Source organism: Humulus lupulus, chromosome 8 (assembly GCF_963169125.1).
Source record: "Humulus lupulus chromosome 8, drHumLupu1.1, whole genome shotgun sequence".
Lineage (NCBI taxonomy): Eukaryota > Viridiplantae > Streptophyta > Magnoliopsida > Rosales > Cannabaceae > Humulus > Humulus lupulus.
In genome coordinates this window covers 156,613,584-156,634,630 of record NC_084800.1, presented here as the reverse complement: position 1 = coordinate 156,634,630, position 21,047 = coordinate 156,613,584, and the positions used below count along the sequence as shown (strand labels likewise).

Below are 21,047 nucleotides of genomic sequence, written 5' to 3'. Positions count from 1 at the left end.
AATTATATTATAATATGATGATAAATGCATGCATATGGATCCATTTTTTTTAATTATAAGGGCATTTTGGTAATTTGGCCCATTGAGGGCGTAATTGTGTATTTCATGCATGTTGGAGAATTATGAGTAATACCACATTATATGTGGATTTGTTCGAGCCATTCAGCATGAAACAATCATTGAATGCAAGTTATCGGTTTGGTCATAACGGGGTTAATTTCGAGGTGAGTCTCAGGGTAATTTGAGGATTAGAACATTACCAGGAATTATAGGGTAATGGGATATGATTTATTGGTATTTGAGAATATTGAGAATAACAGGAATTGGAGGGTGTTAATTATGATTAACGAGATAGGCGCAAAATGACGGTTTTGCCCTTGGTGGCCTTAAGAGGATTTTAAATGACCTAGGGGCATTTTGGTCTTTTGACCTTAAGAATTTATATCAAACAATAGAAGCTGTAGGAAGCTTAAGAAAACATAGTTTCCTTCTTTCTTCTCCTGATAGTTTTTCTCCTTCTTTTCACTTTGAGTTTTTGAGTTCTTTTTTAGGAACCAAGCTAGGGAACCAAGCTTTGATAAGTTAGGGTTATGTTCCACCATTGGAGAAGATGTTAAGCTAAGATTGAGGTGAGCATCTGGCCATTAAAATCTTAGTTCTTGTTTTGTTTTCATTTGGTTTTCAGTTTGGTTTTTGAGTTGGAAAGTTGAGAATTCAATGGGGTTTTGGCAAAGGTTACTTAGGTTATGAAACCTAGGTCATGTGTAGATGGTTTTTGGGTTCAATTGGGGGTTTAAATGAGGTTTGGAAGCTTGATTTTCAGGTTGGAATTCAAAGATTCGAAGGAGGCTAAAACTAGGGTGAATCTGCCTGGTCCTAGTGCTATAGCGCCCAAAGGGTGGTGCTACAATGCTAGCCAGGGCAAAATTCCCCTGGTTGTAGCGCTGGGGTGCTAGGGGGCAGCGCTGTAACACTACCCTATTTTTCTTGATGCATATTTTGGGCACTTTTGAGGGTTTTTGGATCGGGGTTTGAATTCCTAAGGCTCAGGATCGAATCTACTCACCGTTTGGGTACAATTCGGGGTCCCGGGAGTGAGGTTTAGGTCAAGACCCTTTTATTGTTGATTTTCACTAATGGAAGTTATAATTAGTTATGACTAGGTGACCGCTAAGGGATCAAAGGAAACTGCACCCAGTATGTGATGCATGTGATACACGAGAAACATGTGATTAGGGCATGCCATGAATGTTGAATATGAGATTGATCAGAGCTTGAGTCTTTGTGTTTGTTCATGATCCTAATTATGCTAACAATTGTTAAGTAAGCATGTTGAATGCCCTACATTTGGATATTTGACATATGATATATGCCTGGTTGCATTGCTTACTTGTGCGTGGCACTGACTCACTAGTCAGAATTGGCAATGCTGTCGGTATTAACTGTGAAGCTGTGACTCACTAGTCAAGTTCGGCAGTAGTACTGAGCACTGGTCATATGGTATTGACTAATAAGTCAAGAATGGTTTTAGCGTGTTTAGCGCAAGCTGAAAAATATTAGATCTAATCGACATCTGCATTGAATGACTCATCATGAGCATTAATGCCGGATCGACCTCAAGTTCGATGAAAAATAAAAGCGCTTGTCTAGCCTATGGCTAGTCACTTAGAGCCAGGGCCAGAAGGCCCAAATGACTGCATCATAACATGGCTGTGGGTGCTGAGCCCCGTAGTGACTCACTCGTCAGTCACTCATCTGGTGTAAGTTGGTGACTTGCTCATCAGTCACTCATTATGGTTACCAAAACCTCAAGTGTTAAATCATTCATCTGATTAGAGCTATACACTCCATCATGGTTAACAGAACCTCAAGTGTGAAATCACTCATCTGATTAGAGCTATATGCTCTATCATGGTTAACAGAACCTCGAGTGTTAAATCACTCATCTAATTAGGATTGACTTGATAGTCATCCATTCAGGAGGGCATGGTTCCTTATCCTGGTTACCCCATCATTATCTGAACCTATTTGCATGCATGAATAAGGCTATCATTGCCAGGCATGCACTATATGATTTTGAAACATGTTATTACTGTTCATGAGCATATTGAGTTTTCTTGCTGGCTTCTGCTTACGGGTGCTGTGTGGTGCCGGTAAAGGCAAAAGAAAGCTGGACCATCCTTGAGTTGGAGAGCTTAGGTGACGATGTGTACATATGCGGCTACTCGACCACCACGGCCAAGGGTTGAAAGAGGTACTAGGGTTAAACCCTATTTTTCCGCTTAGATCGGCTGGTTGTAAATATTTTCTTGTAATTAACCTTTAAATTATATTTTGGGATCTCAATGTATACAGTAAACATTTTAGTGAAATGTTATATCTTAACCAAAAATTTTAACCCTAAACTGCTAATCATACTTAGTTACACGATTATGTCCAAATGACTCGATTAGCGAGTTTAGCACTATTTAAAATGCACACCGTAACGGTCCCTGGAGTTTAGGGCGTAACAATTCATCTCAAAACCAAATGAGATAATTACTTGGTGAAATTTGTGATACCATTGACGAGAAGCTTGCTTGAGTCCATTGATGGATTTTGTCAATTTGCAAACCATATTCTTTGGGTCTCCTGACACAAAGTTTTATGGTTGCACCATATAAATTGTCTCGTCAATGTCTCCATTGTGAAACGTTGTTTTAACATCCAATTATGTAGCTCAAGATCAAGGTGAGCAACAAGTGCCATTATTGTTCTAAAAGAGTCTTTCGATGAAACTGGAGAGAAAGTCCCTGTATAATCAATGCCTTCTTTATGGGTATAGCCTTTAGCTACAAGACGCGCTTTATACCTCTCCACATTACCATTTGCACCCCTCTTGGTTTTAAAAATCCATTTACAACTAATTGGTTTTGCATCGTCTGGTAATGGGACAAGTTCCCAAACTTTATTGTCTTGCATAGACTTATACTCTTCTTTCATAGCATCAATCCACTTTTGAGAGTTAGAACTTTTAATGGCCTAATGAAAATTGATTGGATCATCTTCAATCATTCCATTGTCATCCTCATATTCTTGAAGAAATACAACATAACCATCTGAAATAGCATTTCTTCTCTCTCTTGTGGACCTTCTTAATGGCTCTGGTTTTTGAGGTTATTGAGTTTGTTCTTCTGGAACAATTACCTAATCTTGAATTGGGGTTTGTTCAACATTGTCTTATTGAGGTTCTGGATTCATTTCTTGAACAATGACAGGTGTAGAAGCCTGAATATTATCAAAAATGATAGTAGGAACTGAGTTTAAATTCAATTCCTCCTCAAAAGCAATGTCTCTAACCTTATTTCTCCCCCCAAACTCAACATCCTAAAAAAATGTTGCAGTTCCTGTCTCAAAAATATTTTTAATTGTGTGATCATAAAACTTATAGCCCCTAGATCACTCAGAATAACCAATAAAGTAGCTGCTCACTATTTTGGAGTCCAATTTCTTTTCATGTGGCTTATAAGGCCTTGCCTCAGCTAGACATCCCCAAATGTGAAAGTGTTTTAGACTAGGCTTTCGACCTATCCAAAGCTCATAAGGTGTTTTTGCAACTGCTATAGTTAGTACTCTATTCAGAATGTAAGCTATTATCTTTAATGCTTCTCCCCAGAGGGACTCAAGTAAAGTAGAATGAGCAATCATACTTCTTACCATATCCTTAAGAGTCATATTGCGTCTCTCAGCAACACCATTCATGCTAGGTGATCCTGACATAGTGTACTATGAGACAATACTGCAATCCTTTAGGAATTTAGCAAATGGTCTTGGACGATGTTTGCCTGAGCCATCGTATCTACCGTAGTACTCACCACCATGATCAAATCTCACGTTTTTAATCCTTTTGTTGAGTTGATTCTCAACTTCAGCTTTATAAGCTTTGAATACATCCAGAGACTGGACTTTTCATGAATGAGATATAGGTACCCATAACGTGAGTAATCCTCCATGAATGATATGAAATATTGTTGACCATTCCATGATGCTGTAGGGAATTGCCCACAAATATCTGTATGAATCAATTCTAAGACATCTGAAGATCTGTTGGCACCTAATCTCTTAGTTTTGATTTGCTTTCCCTTTATACAATCGACACAAACATCAAATTCTGTGAAGTTAAGAGACTCTAAAATGCCATCAAACACAAGGTGCTCAACTCTACTTTTTGAGATATGACCTAAGTGCTTATGCCAAAATAACGTTGAATTGTCCTTATTTAATTTGTGTTTAGTACCACGTGATTCCACATGCAAGGTTTCCTTATAGGATGCAATTTTTTCTTGCAAATAAAGGTTGTCATAAGCATTCAAGTAACCAGTTCCAACAACATTTGAATTTAAAGGCAAACTAAACTGATTGTTTCCAAAAGAACAACAATATCCAAATTTTTCCAACAAAGAAACAAAAACTAAATTCCGTCTAAAAGATGGTACAACAAATGTGTCTTTCAAATCCAAATAAAAACCAGTTCCTAACAACAATCTAAAATTCCCAATTTCTTCCACTTCCATCGATTTTCTATCGCCCAAGAAGATGTGTCTTTCACCATCACTTGGCTTTCGGTAGCTCAGGCAACCCTGCATAGAAACACTTATGTGAGTAGTAGCACCAGAATCTATCCACCAAGTGTTCCTAGGTACTGAAGCTAAATTAACCTCAAAACAGACCAAAGTAAGAATCATACCTTTCTTTGCACGGCATGCGTGATACTTGGCATAATCTTTCTTCACATGTCTAGGCTTGTTGCAAAAGAAACAACATTTTGAATCCTTCTATTGTTTCTTTTGGGCTGGACCCTTAGCAGCTTCATTCTCAGATTTCCTTTTCTTGCCCTTATCCTTAGAGGCAGTGACCAAGTGAGCACTTTCAGTCTTGTACACAGTGAGAAATGAGCTCATTGAGAGTCAATTTCTCCTTTCACAGTTGTAACTAATTTTAAATTGGTTAAACTATGCAGGAAGCATTAACAAAACCATAAGCACAAGCACATCATTAGAAAGCTCGATCTTAAGTGTCTTAAGCCTTGAGACAATATGATGCATTTCTATAATGTACTCTCTTATATTTCCTTGACCCTTATACTTCAGGGTCATCAAAGAACCTAGAAGTGTTGTCATTTCAACCTTATCATTTGTGGCAAAACGTTCCTCAATTTGTTCAAGCAAATTCTTGGCCTTAGTAATCCCTTCGGATTCTATGCCCCAAAAGGCTTCTGGGATGCTGTGTTTCATAGTCATTAAACTCATGCGATTTGAACAATCCCACCTCGCAAAATCCGCTTTCTCATCACGGGTGCTTTCCTTAGTGAGAGATGCAGGTTGTTCATCCCTTAATGCGTAGTCTAAATCCATACATCTTAGAACTATAAGTAAGTTCCTTTTCCAATCCTTGAAATTGGTCCCATTAAGCATAGGAATAGAATTAATATTAGTAGATATTGAGGCAGCAGAAGATGAACTAGCTGAATATAGAACAAAACAAGCTCACATCAATATGCATAATCAAATAATAAATTCAAAATTTGGTTAATCCCATCTCAAGATACCCAGTGCAACATTAATATTAAGTCTTTGGGTAATAATATTAACTGTAAGCGATACTATTGTTGTAGCAATCAAACATTGACAATAAAGTATGTCAAACAATAAATCAATCTTTGGACTAACATATTAGTCACACAAAATACATTATAATTGTCACACATTTATCACCACAAGTGTGTATGAAATTCAACGAAATATTCACTTACATTTTGGTCAGTTAATATATGCATAAATTACAAATACACAAGTATCTTGATATTTTAAATAAATTAATTTGCACAAAATAGGTCAATTTGGCAACATATTGTTTCAATTAATTTATTCAAAATATTAGACATCCTTAAAAAAATTTCCAAAACCAAAATTTAAATTTAATTATTTCTTAAAAAATTATCAATCCTTAACCTTTTATCTTTCAATTAAATATAAATCAAATTGAAAATCTGGAAAAAAATTAGTTAAATGAAACTGTATATGAATATATATACATATATTTAAAAACTATTCTATATATATAATATAACAAAAATAATAACCTGGGCTGAGTATAAATCAACCTTTAATAGGCACATAATATACTATATTGAAATCTTTATATTAATGTGTTCTAATATATATATAATAAAATCACTTAATATATAATATGACATTATCAAAACAATGAACACTCAGAAGGAAGGAAATGTTGTCAACATTTCCTTATATCCAACATTGTTAATTGACAACGTTAATGATCCTTTATTCTGCACAAAAGCTGTCAACATTTATGCATATGTTTCAACTTGATAATTAAAACAACCTATTAACATATATATGTATATACACATACGAATATGGATAAATGAGGAAGAAAACAAAATTGGGCCAAATCATAAATGGATATTCTCATTAGCATATACATATTTATTTGAAATTATGATCATTCAAACAAAATACATGAATCCAGACCAGACCTGAATCCAAACCAAATACATGTCGTACATATATATATATTTATATATGAAAATATCAAAACTTTAATTTTAGAAAACCCCAATTTTTTTTTTTTTTAATAAAATAATCAAATCTTCAATAAATTCAGCAAATGTGGTTCTAGTACCACTTGTTAGAATTTAAGAAACACTCAAGGAACATGCATAAATATCAATATTTCAATACATAGTCTCAGATTCTAATCATGTTACTAAAATTGTTTCAACATAAAATCATAAATCATATTTCTATAGATCCTTTGCTAAATCAAGAAAAAGATGAACATGAGAGCGAAAGTACTAACCTGAGCCATTGTTGGAGATTTCATAGAGGGTTTAGATCTTCTTATATAATATGTATCTCTATGAGAGAAGAATCTCTCTTTTCTTTTCTGTTAGTGGGATGACAGACAGAATAGAATTATACATATATATAGGGGACCACAACCCTAATTTATAATTAGTGATTTTTAATTTTTCCCATTATAAAATTAAAATTTTATTTTCCTATTTCTACACATTAAATCCATGATACTTTAATACCCTATGGTATTTATAACATAATTGGTCACTTTATTTTATTTCACACTTTATAATTGCATTATACATTATACATATGTACCCATAAAATAAGATTTTAATCCAACAGACTTTGCCCATTTCCTCGTTAATTTCAAACCCATTCCCTCTGTTTATCCAAGCTTTTGCACCCATGTCATTATGCTTAGACATTCAAACAAAGACAGCGCAAAGTTTCAAATAAAAATAAATAAATAAATAAATAAAATACAACGCAAAGTTGTAGCCCAACTTCTGTACCAGTTGGTTTCATTCAGACCCAACTTAGACATTGGTTTTTATTTAGAGAAATTTACATTTGACACTTTTTTAAAATTATCTTAATTCCAAAAATGCATTGAACCATCTCAATTCTAAAATAAGGGTTGTTCCTACCATTTTTTTTCAAACAAAATAACATTATATATTTTTTTCTCTCTTCTCTCTCTCTCTTCTGCACAACATTAAAATAAAATTCATGTCACACTGTTGGTCATTTGGGCTCAAGAGTAATATCATCGCGACTTATTCTTCAAAGTGATCATTTTGCTATGTGAGAAACATATAATTTATTGTCGTCACCCAGATTAAAAGCAACTATTTGGTTGCTTACCATACCCAATTAGATATGATTAGTTACCCTTCTACAAAAAAAATTAATTTAGTTAATTAACTCCAAGTTTATTTTTAGAAATTCATTGATATTTTCTATTATGTATGAAAAGTAACTTTGTAGCTGCTTTTTAATTTATTTAAGTAAAAATTTAATCAAAGAATCCAAAAAATGTACATTAATTTTGTTGGGATGGGTTTTTCCCGTCGCTGAAGAAGGTGGTTGGGATTGGTCCATTTTTGTTGTGTTTGAAAAGTTACTAAAAAGTGTTTTCTTATTTATATTTGAATATTTAGAATTTTTTCTACCCGAACAATGACTAATGCTTTATTGTGCCCTCAGATTTTTTCGAGTCGTTAAAAATTACCCACGATCTATTCACATTGTTGTAAAGTGAGAATTATGTTAAGTATTATCTTATGTGGCTAACAGATTGTTGACTTGTCATTGTGACATAGGCGTCATGTGTATTATTTAAAATAAAAAATAATTTTAAATTAAAAAATATATATTTCTTATAAAATATTAAAATTCAAAATATTACCAAAATTCAAAAGATTAATTTTTTTTAAATAAAATTTAAAAAGATTAATTAAATAAAATTTTTAAATATTAAAAAAAATTAACCAAAAATGATCTTTTTTTTTTACAAAACTTAAACTAATATAACTTAAACTTTATTAATTCTATCTTTATTAAAAATAAATAATTTATGTTGTCTGTGTTTTTACCACCAGACATGTGTGGCAATTATGAGTAATTCACGACAAGACAAGACATGATGTTCTCGGAGTGTGAACACCTCCAGGTACCTCGAACCAGCCAGGCGCGGATGTCTCCAAGGGAGGCAACCCCCCGAGGTCGGTCCTCGAGGTGTGGATATCTCCAGGTGAGGCCACACTCCGAGGACCATTTTAGAGGTCCCCACGCCCTCTTCTGTCAACTGTCCTCCAGGTCTAGAATTTTGTCCTCGGGATCTAGAAGATCAGCCAGGTGTCAGTGACTACAAATATGAGCCACTAGAAGATCATCTGACAACCTTTTGGAGAGCCTCGAGAAGTGGTGTCGAGTCGTACACTCGAAAATCAGCATTCCCCACTACGTCGCCTAACATGGAGAAACGTGCAGCCACACCGTGACATTGTAAGAGGCATGTTCCCCATAAAGCTAGTGAACAACTTTCTGCAATGGGCCCTGTGCAATCTGCCTGGGTTATAGTCTCTATTTAGTGCAGCTTTTTTTTATATTGATTTAGCATTAATACCCTGATAATGGGGGAATTTGAATTAATAATACACGATTGACATTAATAACCCCAGCCTCTAGGGTTGGGGTATCTCCTTGTAAAGGGTACGGATTTGAGAGAGAAAAACTCTGTAACTCAGTGCAATATATACACTACTTGAGAACCACTATTGAAGGTTGCTCAAACAAGCTTCAAGCTCACTAAATACTAGAGACTCATGGACTAGGGCTCTTTCATAGCCTGAACCATGTAAAATCATTATGTTATTTTCTATTATTTTCTTTAAACTCTCAGATTAGGTTGATAGCGAAAAAGACAGTCAACAAATTAATTTTTTCAAACAAAAAAAGTATATGAGTTTCAGTTTATTTTTTTTAATATTTGAAATTTTTATTTAATTATTCTTTTAAGAATTTAATAAAAACAATTAATCTTTTAAGATTTCAAAAGAAAAAAAGATTTTTTTTAAAATTTTTGAATTATTTTTAATTTTAATATTTTATAAGAAATAAATATTTTTAATTTTAAATAATATACATGGAGCTGATGTGGAAATAACAAGTTAACAATTTGTTAGCCACATAGGATAAAACTTAACATAAGTCCCACTTTACAATAATGTGAATAGTTCGGGGGTAATTTTTAACGGCTCAAAAAAATCAGAGGGCACAATAATGATATTCTAAACAACTTTAAAGCTATTTTAGAATCATTTCAAGTGCCTTTTTTAAAATAGATTCTTCAAGATACTTTTTGGTAACTGTTGATCTGCTTTTTGGTCAACGTCACTAAGTCAATTTGATCGACAATTAATAATTTATAGAGCTAAAATAAAATAAAACGACACAAGGAATTTATTGTGGTTCTGCCCGAAGAGTTGGTAATAACCTACGTCCACTTGCACTTTTATTAATCAAGAAGGTCTCAGATTCAAGATCAAGAAGAAGAAGGTTCAACTGTGTTTCCTAAGCCTAAGAGAGAATACAATTCAATAGGGATTCCATATGTAAAGTGCGCTTAGGAAAATAATGAATGTGCAATATATACACTGCCTAAGAACCACCATTGAAGCTTACTCAAACAAGCTTAAAGCCCACTAAATACCACAGACTCGTGGACTAGGGCTATATTATAGCCTAAACCACGTAAAATCCTTGTGTTTTTTTCCATTATTTTCTTTAAACTCTCGGATTTGGATGACAGAGAAAAAGACAGTCAAAATTTTGGTGCTTTCTTTGAGAGTTTGAAGAAAGCTTGGAGAACATAGTCATGATGACCACTCGGAGAAACACACCAGACAATGCAGCTCGTCCTGTCGAAGTTGAGGGAGGATAAATCAGTCGTCCACCACCGCAAGACCTCCCTGAGATGGTGGAAGACTACAACAAAAATGTCGAATACGACGGCATACATGACTAGGCCACAATGAGTATTATGAGGATTAATATCCTCAGCCCATGGATGCGGAGGAGACGCCAGAAGTGGTGGCACTCCACGACTAGGTGGAAAATCAGCAGCATAAAATCGACACCCAAGAGGGTAATATCACTGCCTTACAGGAGATGGTTAACGCCATGAGGGCTACTCTGGCTACCCAAGGGCTGCGAGTGGACCCCCATGGCGAAGCACCAGCTAGGAAGCCAGCTGGTATGCCATCTGTGCACCCAGTTGGTGTGTCACCTGTCGACCCAGTCGATATGCCTCCCAAGCACCTGACTGATGTGGTGCGAGATCCATCAGCAGGCGTGCCCCCCGTGCACCAACCTAGAGTTGAAGCCCCACCTGTGCCACAAGATTGTGGAAAAGGTAAGGTCGACGACAACCCTGCTCCCAAGAAGAAGAAGGATCGACGGACCCCCGAAGACAACTAGGCCCCTGAGGCCAACTAGTAGGGATAAAGGCCTAGGTGCCCAAGGACACCGTCGCGTGAGGCTTTGTGGTGGTGTCCCCTCTACACCTCACCATCACCATAGGAACAATGGCCAAGGAGCCAACAAGTGAAAAATCTCTGTTAACCGAAAACGTGACATCAACATCTTGGTTAATAATGAAAATATTGAGTCTGACGGGGAAACAGAAGTAGCATACCCCAAGGGTAGTGGTGCATTACGAGATCAGACTGACCTACGAGACAACCTGAATGCTCATAGGGGTAACAAGGATTTCGAGCGCGAACTTGAGAGGAAGGACCAACCAAACCTCCGGGATAGTCTCAATGCCCAAAAGAGAGATAATCTGACACAAAGTGCCAACGAAGACCACGACCCCTTCTGCGCAGAGTTAGAGAGCTTGAAGAAGATAATGCTCACAATGGCCCGAAGACAGGGCCATGACTCTGACTCGGAGGGTGAGGATGGGGAGCCATGCGCTGTTGGAAAAACTCATTGCAGGATCTTTATTTATTTTCATGCAATTTACATATTATCAAACAACACATGCAAATTCCTAGAACATGCTCCTATGAAATTGATACAAATACAGAGTAAAGTAAAAACTTACATTACGCAGCGGAACTGGAACAACTCCATCCTTCAATCTATCTAACCCTTGATTCCTTTCTGTAGCAGGGTATTATCAAGAGATTGAACAAGATCAGCAACACAGTCTTCCTCACCAAGCCTTTGATCAACCTAGAACTAGTGTGGGCTGGTTCTCAACACATGAGATAGAGATCTTGAAGAGAAGAAGAAGAGAGAGTGGCCAAGAAAGGTTAGACTTTCTAGGCTTTCACTAACTCGCTTTTTTTTTAGAAAACCCTAGATATCATATTCCATATATAGGCAACTTAATGTGATTTATTTAAATTTAAATTAATTAAAAAATAATAAACAAAAATAAAAGCCTTGGGCTGCCATAAATGGACTTGGGCTCAATCTCTTTGTTTTGAATTTAAATCCCAACTGGGCCTAAATTCAAAACCTTTTATTTTTTTTTAATTCATTAATTAAATCCTTATTCAAATTAACTAATTATAATTTAAAACTTTATTTAATATTATTTATTTATATTGATACAAATTTATCGATATTAATAAATTCACCCAAAGATTCTCTTTTATTCTCTAAATCTCATATCTCTGTAAATTTTCCAAAATTGACCTAGTCAACTTTGAAAATCCTAATTAATAATTAAATCAATTAGTTGAGACATTCTAAATGATTTACTCAAATGTGATGCGAGGACCATGGATCCATGAAATCAAGCTCCAACAAGTTACCGTGAATTTATTTACGAATAATTTCACTACCTTATTAATTCATCGCGACTCCACTATAGACTCGGAATTGAACTCTTGAATTCATAGAACGTATTTTCAAAACCATAAATACGTTATCCATTGTTATAACTATTACAATCAGTCAATCCTCTATCGATGACTTACTAACGAGCTGGGTGCAAATTACCGTTTTACCCCTCATCAGTATTTCCACTAAGTTCCTTATAAATGATATTTCCGTGAACTTAATCACAGAAATGAGATCTCAATCATTTAACCTTTTGAACAAAGCAATTAAGGAAATCATCTTTTCACTTCTCATACAGAAGTTATAGATTTCGTATCTATGAATAATACTCCCACTCAATTACACTAATAAATCTCCAAGATGTAAGTATGGGCTAGACCGTAGTGTAAGCTGGTAACGAACAAGTCAAAAGATTTAAATAACATAATTAGTAGAATATTATCACTCAGAATTAAGATCGACTTAACATATGGTCAACGTTGTGACATTAATTAGATTTGATAACAACGATACTTATTTATCAATCAAGAATCAAAATTTGTCCTAGTCCGATGTAACTAAATACATTCGATCTTATCTACTTGGTCGATGCCTTGGATAAGACATCACACCCTGAATGTGTAAGTAGATCATATCGTAGATTGCCTAATCAGTGAAAATCCAATGCACTGATCTAATCTTAGGACTCGTTCTTTTGAACATATAATTACAACTATAATCCACTGTGACCTAGTCACTATAATTGTAACTATCCATATGTTCGGGATTTTATAAATGTTTGTATTATTTAAATAATCATGTAATAAAACAAGCAAGCAACACGGTTGTCAAACTAAATGATTTCTACTATTTTTATTGATAATATGAAATCGTGCTACATGTCCAACGTGGTTTTATAAGAGCATAAAACCCAACAAACTCCCACTTGCCCTTTTAAAACAAATGGGACATGTTTCTGAAAACCATGCATTCTACATGCTTCACAATTACGTTTTCTGCTTATATCTTTGTAAAGGGATATGAAAGAATGCCTTACAATGCTATCTTCATCACCTTCACTTCACACCTTCGCCACACATCCTCAATAATGTGATACTTTCTCTCTATATGCTTTGTTCTTTTGTAGCTTCGAGGTTCTTTCGAATTCGCTATTGCCTCATTACTGTCACTAGAAAAAATGAGTGGTTTATCTATTTCTGGAATAACACCGAGATCCGTATAGAACTTCCTTAGCCAGACTATTTCCTTAGCCACCATAGATGCAGCTATGTACTCAGCCACCAAAATGGATTCTAAAATGGCAGATAGCTTAACGCTTCTCCAAATCATAGCTCCACCTCCAAGAGTAAACACATTTTTCAGAAGTAGACTTCTTGTCATCAACATCAGTCTAAAATCTGAAAATGTGTAGCCTAACAGGTACAAAGATCCACCTGAAAAGACTAACATATAGTCTCTAGTCCATCAAAGATACTGACTTCCATCTATTGTTTATTTCCAAGGTTTTACTAACACTTGCTCACCACTCCCACTGCATAGAAGATCTTCGATTACAACACACAACATAGCATGCATTAGACTTCTAATTTCAAATGCATAAGGAATTCGTTACATCTTTTCTTTCTCTTGAGGAGTCTGTGGAGACTGCTGCTTAGAAAAATAAATTCCATGTCAAGACACTAAACATCCTTTCTCGGAATTTGTTACCGAGTAATGACCAAGCACCTCACTAAAGTAGGTCGCTTGAGTTAGAGCTAAAATTTAGTTATTTATTTCCCTGATGTTCTGGATACCAAGAACACGACTTGCTACAACGAAATCTGGAATTTCGTTTCTAGGCAGTTCTTATTGTTTGATAATTTATTGACATTGTTTCAAATGAATAAGATATCATTTACATAAAGGATTCAAAAAACCACAATGTATTTTACCCTAAGTTGTCAAACACAAGGGTCAACTACATTTTGTTCAAAAACTCAGGTCTTAATGTTTCCATTTAACCTTAAGTTCCAGGAGCATGAAACTTGTTTAAGTCCATTGATTGACTTACTCAACTTGCCGAATTTCTTGTCCAACTACTTTAAATCCTTCTGATTGATGCATGCTAATTGTCTCATCAAGATAGCCATTAAAAATGCTTCTTTGATGTCCATTTGCCTTATCTCTTAATCAAGAGTTCTGGCTATGGATAAGAGTATACTAAATGAATTTTAACATGGCTACCGGAGAAAAAGTTTTCTCTAAGTCAAATTTCTCTCTCTGCCACGAGTCGAGCCTTTAATGTCTCGACCTTACTATCAGATCCTCTATTCTTTGTATAGATCCTCTTGCACCCCATGGGCCTAAAGTCCAATGGCACATCTATAAGATCTCAGACAAATTAAGAGTACTTAGACTTTATTACCTAGTACTTGACTTCGAGTCAAAAATCCCTTTCAGACTTACCCATTGTCTATTTAAAGGCCAACGAATCATTGTTACTTGTGTCCCCAACCAACTTTTGGATTTCACTATCCATATCATAGGTACCGGGTTCCGAGAAAGCCTCCCACTATGACGAGGCATCGTAACTTTCTGACTTGGATTAGTGGTTTCTAAATATACCTTGTTTTCATCGACTTGTGTCGATAAGGATGGAACAATAGTTTATCGTTTTTCCATCTAATACTATTTTGCTATGAGACTTGAAATTCATTATGTAGTCGTTATCCAGAAAAGTAGCATTTGTAGAGCCAAACACTTTCTTGTCTACTGGACTATGAAACAGACCACCCTGAGTACCTTTAGAATAGCCATCAAACAAGTAAACCCTCAGCTCATTGTTCTAGCTTTCTACCTTTTTCCTCATGACAAAAACATGACACCACCAAATTTCATAATGACGTAAACCAGGTTCACGACCATTTCATAATTCTAGTAGTGTCTTGGAGACAGCTTTTGAGACGGCACAACATTTTAAAAAAAAATATCACATGCGGTCTAGGTAGTATGTCTCCAGAAAAGATCTGGGTAAGAAGTTGGTAGAGTTTAATAGCTTATCATAGAACACACATTTTCATAAACGTGCGATTCACACCGCTCAGCAACATTGTTCTGTTGCGGAGTCCTTGGGGCAGTTGTTTTAGAAAAATCTTCAAGTTCAATTAAATGATCTTGGTTCTGATTATCCAAATATCCTCCACTCCTATTAGATCGCAAGATCTTTAACGTTTTACCTAATTTGGTTTTAAAGCCATAGCAATGAATTCTTTGAACTTCTTAACAAATTCGCAGAATTCCTATGCTTTAGGTACTTATATGAGTCTCTAGAGCAATCGTCGATGAAGGTGATGAAATACTCATAACCACCCTTCGCTTGAACATTCATATGTCCCCAGACATTTGAACATACTAGCCCTAGTGGTTCTTTGGCCCTTTCTCCTATCACAGAGAATGGACGTTTTGTCATTCTGCCCTCGAGACTAGATTCACAAACAGGTAGGTCACCCTAGGTGAGTTCCCTCAAAGGCCCAGCCTTTGTTAGTCTTTGAATCCTATCATAACAAATATGACCAAAGCGAAAATGCCAAAGGTACGCCATTTATAACGTTATTGACCTTTTGTCGTTTAACGGTCCTAGAATTAGCTGTCTTAAACAACTCATCATTTATAACATAGGGTTCGTTTAGTTGCAATAGGTATAGCTTGTTTTTCATACATCCACCCCATAATTCACATCTATTTAAAGAAATAGGATTTTATTACTTGTGAAAGTAACTACAAATTGTTGTTGATGTAATAAGAAAAACTTAAATTAAAATTTCCATTGAAAATCGGAATAAAATAAACATTGTCTTAAAACAATATATTTATTTCCAAAATTCATTCAAGCTTATCCTTTTGCCTTGTTTGATACAAACAACCCTTGATGGATACCAAGCCGTGGCTTTTTATCCTTCATGGCTTTCCCAATGCTAAAAGTGTAAAAAGGTACATGCATGTTTAGTAGATTGTGATTCAGCGATCCAAAACCGAAGTATCATCCTCTAAAATCACATGCATTCAAGACAAATTTAATTATTTTGGGTTCCATATGCCTTGAATTCCGTGCAATCTTGTTCCAATTCCTAGTCTCCTTGCAGTTGGAAACACTCCCCTTTTTGTGTACTTATAATCAGACCTTGCTCCAAGATGCTTTGCAGCATTTGGTGCCTTGCCAGTTGACTTCTTGTTCTTTTTGTATGGATTTCTTCCTCTCTTGCTCTTCGAAGAATAAGCTCAAATCAGCTTCTCCTTGAGCTTGTTTAGTAGTATTAGCATTATTTCATTTGCTCGAACTACCAACAACAATCCTCTTTGAAGGATTTGGTGATCGTTGCATGGGAAAAATAGGAATATCTTTGATTATCACGAACTCGATGTTGTCTAAAATCAACACCATGTTGATGTTGGACAAACATTTCGTGAGGTTCTCACCATAGAGTAACATTTTAGAGATTAGAGAGAGTATGAGGTGGGAAGCCTAGAGCTTCTATTATCAACTAAGTAGAAATCAACGCATTGCTTGACAAACATTTATTCATTAAATTTTTTTAGAAATAGCATAACATACAAAATGTTTTGAGATAAGCAAAATACTAAAACACTTATCTTCTATATCTTAGGCACTTTAGCTAGCCATGAACCCATGTGTTCTGTTAGGCGAGAGCCACAAATATTCACGTAGTTAAATAGAGAAACATATCAATTAATAAAACGTCATAGACTTTTATTAATTACCTATTCCATCCGATCAAAGTAACAAAAACTCATGTGTCTCGGTAGGCGAGAGTCACAAATATTTCTTACTTTATGAGTTTGACCCACGGTTTCGATTATTATAGACTTAATTCCTATAGTCACCGTAGGGATGAGTCTATAGAAGGTCCATCTATAACCATCTATCCTAAGAAATTTAACCATGTTAAGAAGTCCAGTGAACACCTTCCGTAGGGAGACGAAATCAAAGTGCCATGAGGCCCCACTGAAGTCTAACCTAAATCAACGGTGGAGATCGAATTGAAAAGTTTTAAAACTCATTATTAAATATTTTAGTATTTTATTCTTTTTGAAAAATATCAACATAGGTTTTCCAAATTATCAAAATAATCAATAAACCAACTAAGGTTCGCCAAATTATAAAAATAATCAACAAACCATAGTTTATAATTTTTTCATTAATTCTAAAATTACCATTGAAAATTAATCCAAAAATTAAAATTAATATGTTTCTAATCAATTATTAAGTCCAACTAAAAGGAATAACCGAATACAATTAAGTCATACTTAGGTAAATGGGCCTTAACAACTCGAGCTTGCATGGAGGAGAGCTGGGTTCAATATGTCGGACCCACTACTAAGGCTCCCTAACTTCCACACAAAGCCAAAAAAGACAAGAATTTGAACCTTTGTTTTATTAATTGTTATTCAATTGATTAGGCCCAATCTAGTAATGCAAAGAAAATTGGCCTTCACAAGTGGAACCACCCACAAGAGAGGAATTTAAACTTTACATGTTCAATTGGGCCCAAATAAAACCTAACATTTTATGAAAGTTTTATTTGAGTTTTCCCACATTTTTTAAACGCAAAAATTGGGCCATCATTATACTTATATTTAAAGCCCAAATGCAAAAAGTAACTTAATAATGATGCCTGATATGTTAATAATTGGATGGGTCTAACATGTTACTCTATAGGCATGTATTATTAAATTATGCAAATATACTACAACAATATACTATTTTGCAAAATACCATAATTAATTAACATAGAATTCATCGAACAAAATTCAATATAATTAATTAAACAAGTTACAAAATTTTAAATTAAATAAAATAGAATTTATCAAACAAAATTCAATTTCAAATAATTAATTTAACCAATGTTGTTAAGTTGTTAGGAATGATAAGATATTTTTATTTCTAAATATTTTAACAAATTTTAAAATATCAAATTATCTTTTAACCAAATTTAAAATATCTAGTATTATCTGATAACTAATTATAAATATTTTAAATAATAAAAATATCTTGAATAATCAGATAATTAATTTTAATATTTTATTTATAACAAAATAAAAAAAATATCTTACAATATCCTGATTATCAGATAACAAATTCAAAATATTTTTAAAATAAAAAATATCTATAAAATTATCAGATAATCAATTTAAAATATTTTAAAACTAACTGCACAAAATATCCAATTTAATTTTTTTTTTTTTGTGAAAAAATGTCGCGCGCGGGTTCTGACACCGACGTCGTACGGACGTCCGTACGGCGTCCGTACGCCCCGGGTCCCGGTGGCGGCTCCATACGTGCCCAGCACACACATTGCAAAAAATAATCCAATTTTTTTTTTTAAATCTGTGCAGTTTTTAAATCCAAAACAAGCCAAAAACAACCAAATTATTGCTAAATTTACATAAGAAAACATAACACATACACCAATAACATGTACCATCGAATTAACACCTAACATATCAATCAATTTCATACATGTTCATTCATGAAAATAAACTAGCAACCTATGTCTCTGAGGCCAATTGTTGGAAAAACTCATTGCAGGATCTTTATTTATTTTCATGCAATTTACATATTATCAAACAAACATGCAAATTCCTAGAACATGCTCCTATAAAATTGATACAAATACAGATAAAGTAAAAACTTACATTACCCAGCGGAACTGGAACAACTCCATCCTTCAATTTCTCTAACCCTTATTCTTTTCTGTAGCAGGGTATTATCAAGAGATTGAACAAGATCAGCAACACAGTCTTCCTCACCAAGCCTTTGATCAACCTAGAACTAGTGTGGGCTGGTTCTCAACACATGAGATAGAGATCTTGAAGAGAAGAAGAAGAGAGAGTGGCCAAGAAAGGTTAGGCTTTCTAGGTTTTCACTAACTCACTTGCTTTTTTTTAGAAAACCCTAGATATCATATTCCATATATAGGCAACTTAATGAGATTTATTTAAATTTAAATTAATTAAAAAATAATAAACAAAAATAAAAGCCTTGGGCTGCCATAAATGGACTTGGGCTCAATCTCTTTATTTTGAATTTAAATCCCAACTGGGCCTAAATTCAAAACCTTTTATTTATTTATTTTTTAATTAATTAATTAAATCCTTATTCAAATTAAATAATTATAATTTAAAACTTGATTTAATATTATTTATTTATATTGATACCAATTTATCAGTATTAATAAATTTACTCAAAGATTCTCTTTTATTCTCTAAATCTCATATCTCTGTAAATTTTCCAAAATTGACCTAGTCAACTTTGAAAATCCTAATTGATAATTAAATCAATTAATTGAGACATTCTAGATGATTTACTCAAAGGTGATGCGAGGACCATGGATCCATGAAATCAAGCTCCAACAAGTTACCGTGAATTTATTTACGAATAATTTCACTACCTTATTAATTCATCGTGACTCCACTATAGACTCGGAATTGAACTCTTGAATTCATAGAACGTATTTTCAAAACCATAAATCTGTTATCCATTGTTATAACCATTACAATCAGTCAATCCTCTATCGATGACTTACTAACGAGCTTGGTGCAAATTACCGTTTTAACCCTCATCAGTATTTTATCCTTAACTCCCACTAAGTTCCTTATAAATGATATTTCCGTGAACTTAATCACCGAAATGAGATCTCAATCATTTAACCTTTTGAACAAAGAAATTAAGGAAATCATCTTTTCACTTCTCATACAGAAGTTATAGATTTCGTATCTATGAATAATACTCCCACTCAATTACACTAATAAATCTCCAAGATGTAAGTATGGGCTAGACCGTAGGGTAAGCTGGTAACGAACAAGTCAAAAGATTTAAATAACATAATTAGTATAATATTATCACTCAGAATTAAGATCGACTTAACATATGGTCAACGTTGTGACGTTGATTAGATTTGATAACAACGATACTTATTTATCAATCAAGAATCAATATCGGTCCTAGTCCGATGTAACTAAATACATCCGATCTTATCTACTTGGTCGATGCCTTGGACAAGACATCACACCCTGAATATGTAAGTAGATCATATTGTAGATTGCCTAATCAGTGAAAATCCAATGCACTGATCTAATCTTAGGACTCGTTCTTTTGAACATATAATTACAACTATAATCCACTGTGACCTAGTTATTATAATTGTAACTATCCATATGTTCGGGATTTTATAAATGTTTGTATTATTTCAATAATCATGTAATAGAACAAGCAAGCAACACGGTTGTCAAACTAAATGATTTCTACTACTTTTATTGATAATATGAAATCATGCTACATGTCCATAAAACCCAACATGCGCTCCTCACATTGTGGAAGCCCTGTTACCATGAGGCCTTAAGATGCTTGCCATCACGCCTTGTGATGGCAGCACGGATCCCACCAACCACCTTTCGAAGTTCAATAGGTTGATGTCGGTGCATTGCGTCTCTGAAGTGTCATGTGTTTACTTTAACCTTGATGGGAGCAGCAGATGAATGGTTCAAGAAACACAAGCCAAGATCCATTCATTTATGGCACCAGCTATCATCTTCGTTCCGAAAACAATTCGTAGCTACTCGGAAGGTGAGCTTTGAGGTCAACACTTTCACCAACATAAAGTAGGGACCCTTCGAGACCCTCAAAGCTTACATCAAGCACTTCAAGGAGGAAGCTGTAAGGGCCAAGTGGGTCAACGACGGCCAGTAGCAGATGGCCTTGTAGATCGGCATCCATGCGAGGTCCCTGTTATGGGATGACCTCCAGCAGAGAGGATGTCGTAGGCTCGATGA

The 21,047-nt window shown here is 34.7% G+C and overlaps 2 protein-coding genes across 2 annotated transcripts; both read right to left on the bottom strand.

Moving 5' to 3' along the window:
- Nucleotides 1-2,601: 2,601 nt before the first annotated feature.
- On the bottom strand, nucleotides 2,602-3,759 carry LOC133796192 (uncharacterized mitochondrial protein AtMg00820-like). The gene is made up of 2 exons (XM_062233672.1): nucleotides 3,697-3,759; nucleotides 2,602-3,021 (listed from the first exon to the last, which is right to left on the bottom strand). The coding sequence occupies exons 1-2, from the start codon at nucleotides 3,757-3,759 to the stop codon at nucleotides 2,602-2,604; spliced, it is 483 nt and encodes a 160-aa protein (XP_062089656.1).
- A 1,232-nt stretch (nucleotides 3,760-4,991) lies between these two features.
- Nucleotides 4,992-20,699, bottom strand: LOC133796191 (uncharacterized). The gene is made up of 3 exons (XM_062233671.1): nucleotides 20,605-20,699; nucleotides 5,588-5,703; nucleotides 4,992-5,503 (listed from the first exon to the last, which is right to left on the bottom strand). Exons 1-3 carry the CDS (start codon nucleotides 20,697-20,699, stop codon nucleotides 4,992-4,994), a joined length of 723 nt encoding a protein of 240 aa, XP_062089655.1.
- Between the last annotated feature and the right edge of the window lie 348 nt (nucleotides 20,700-21,047).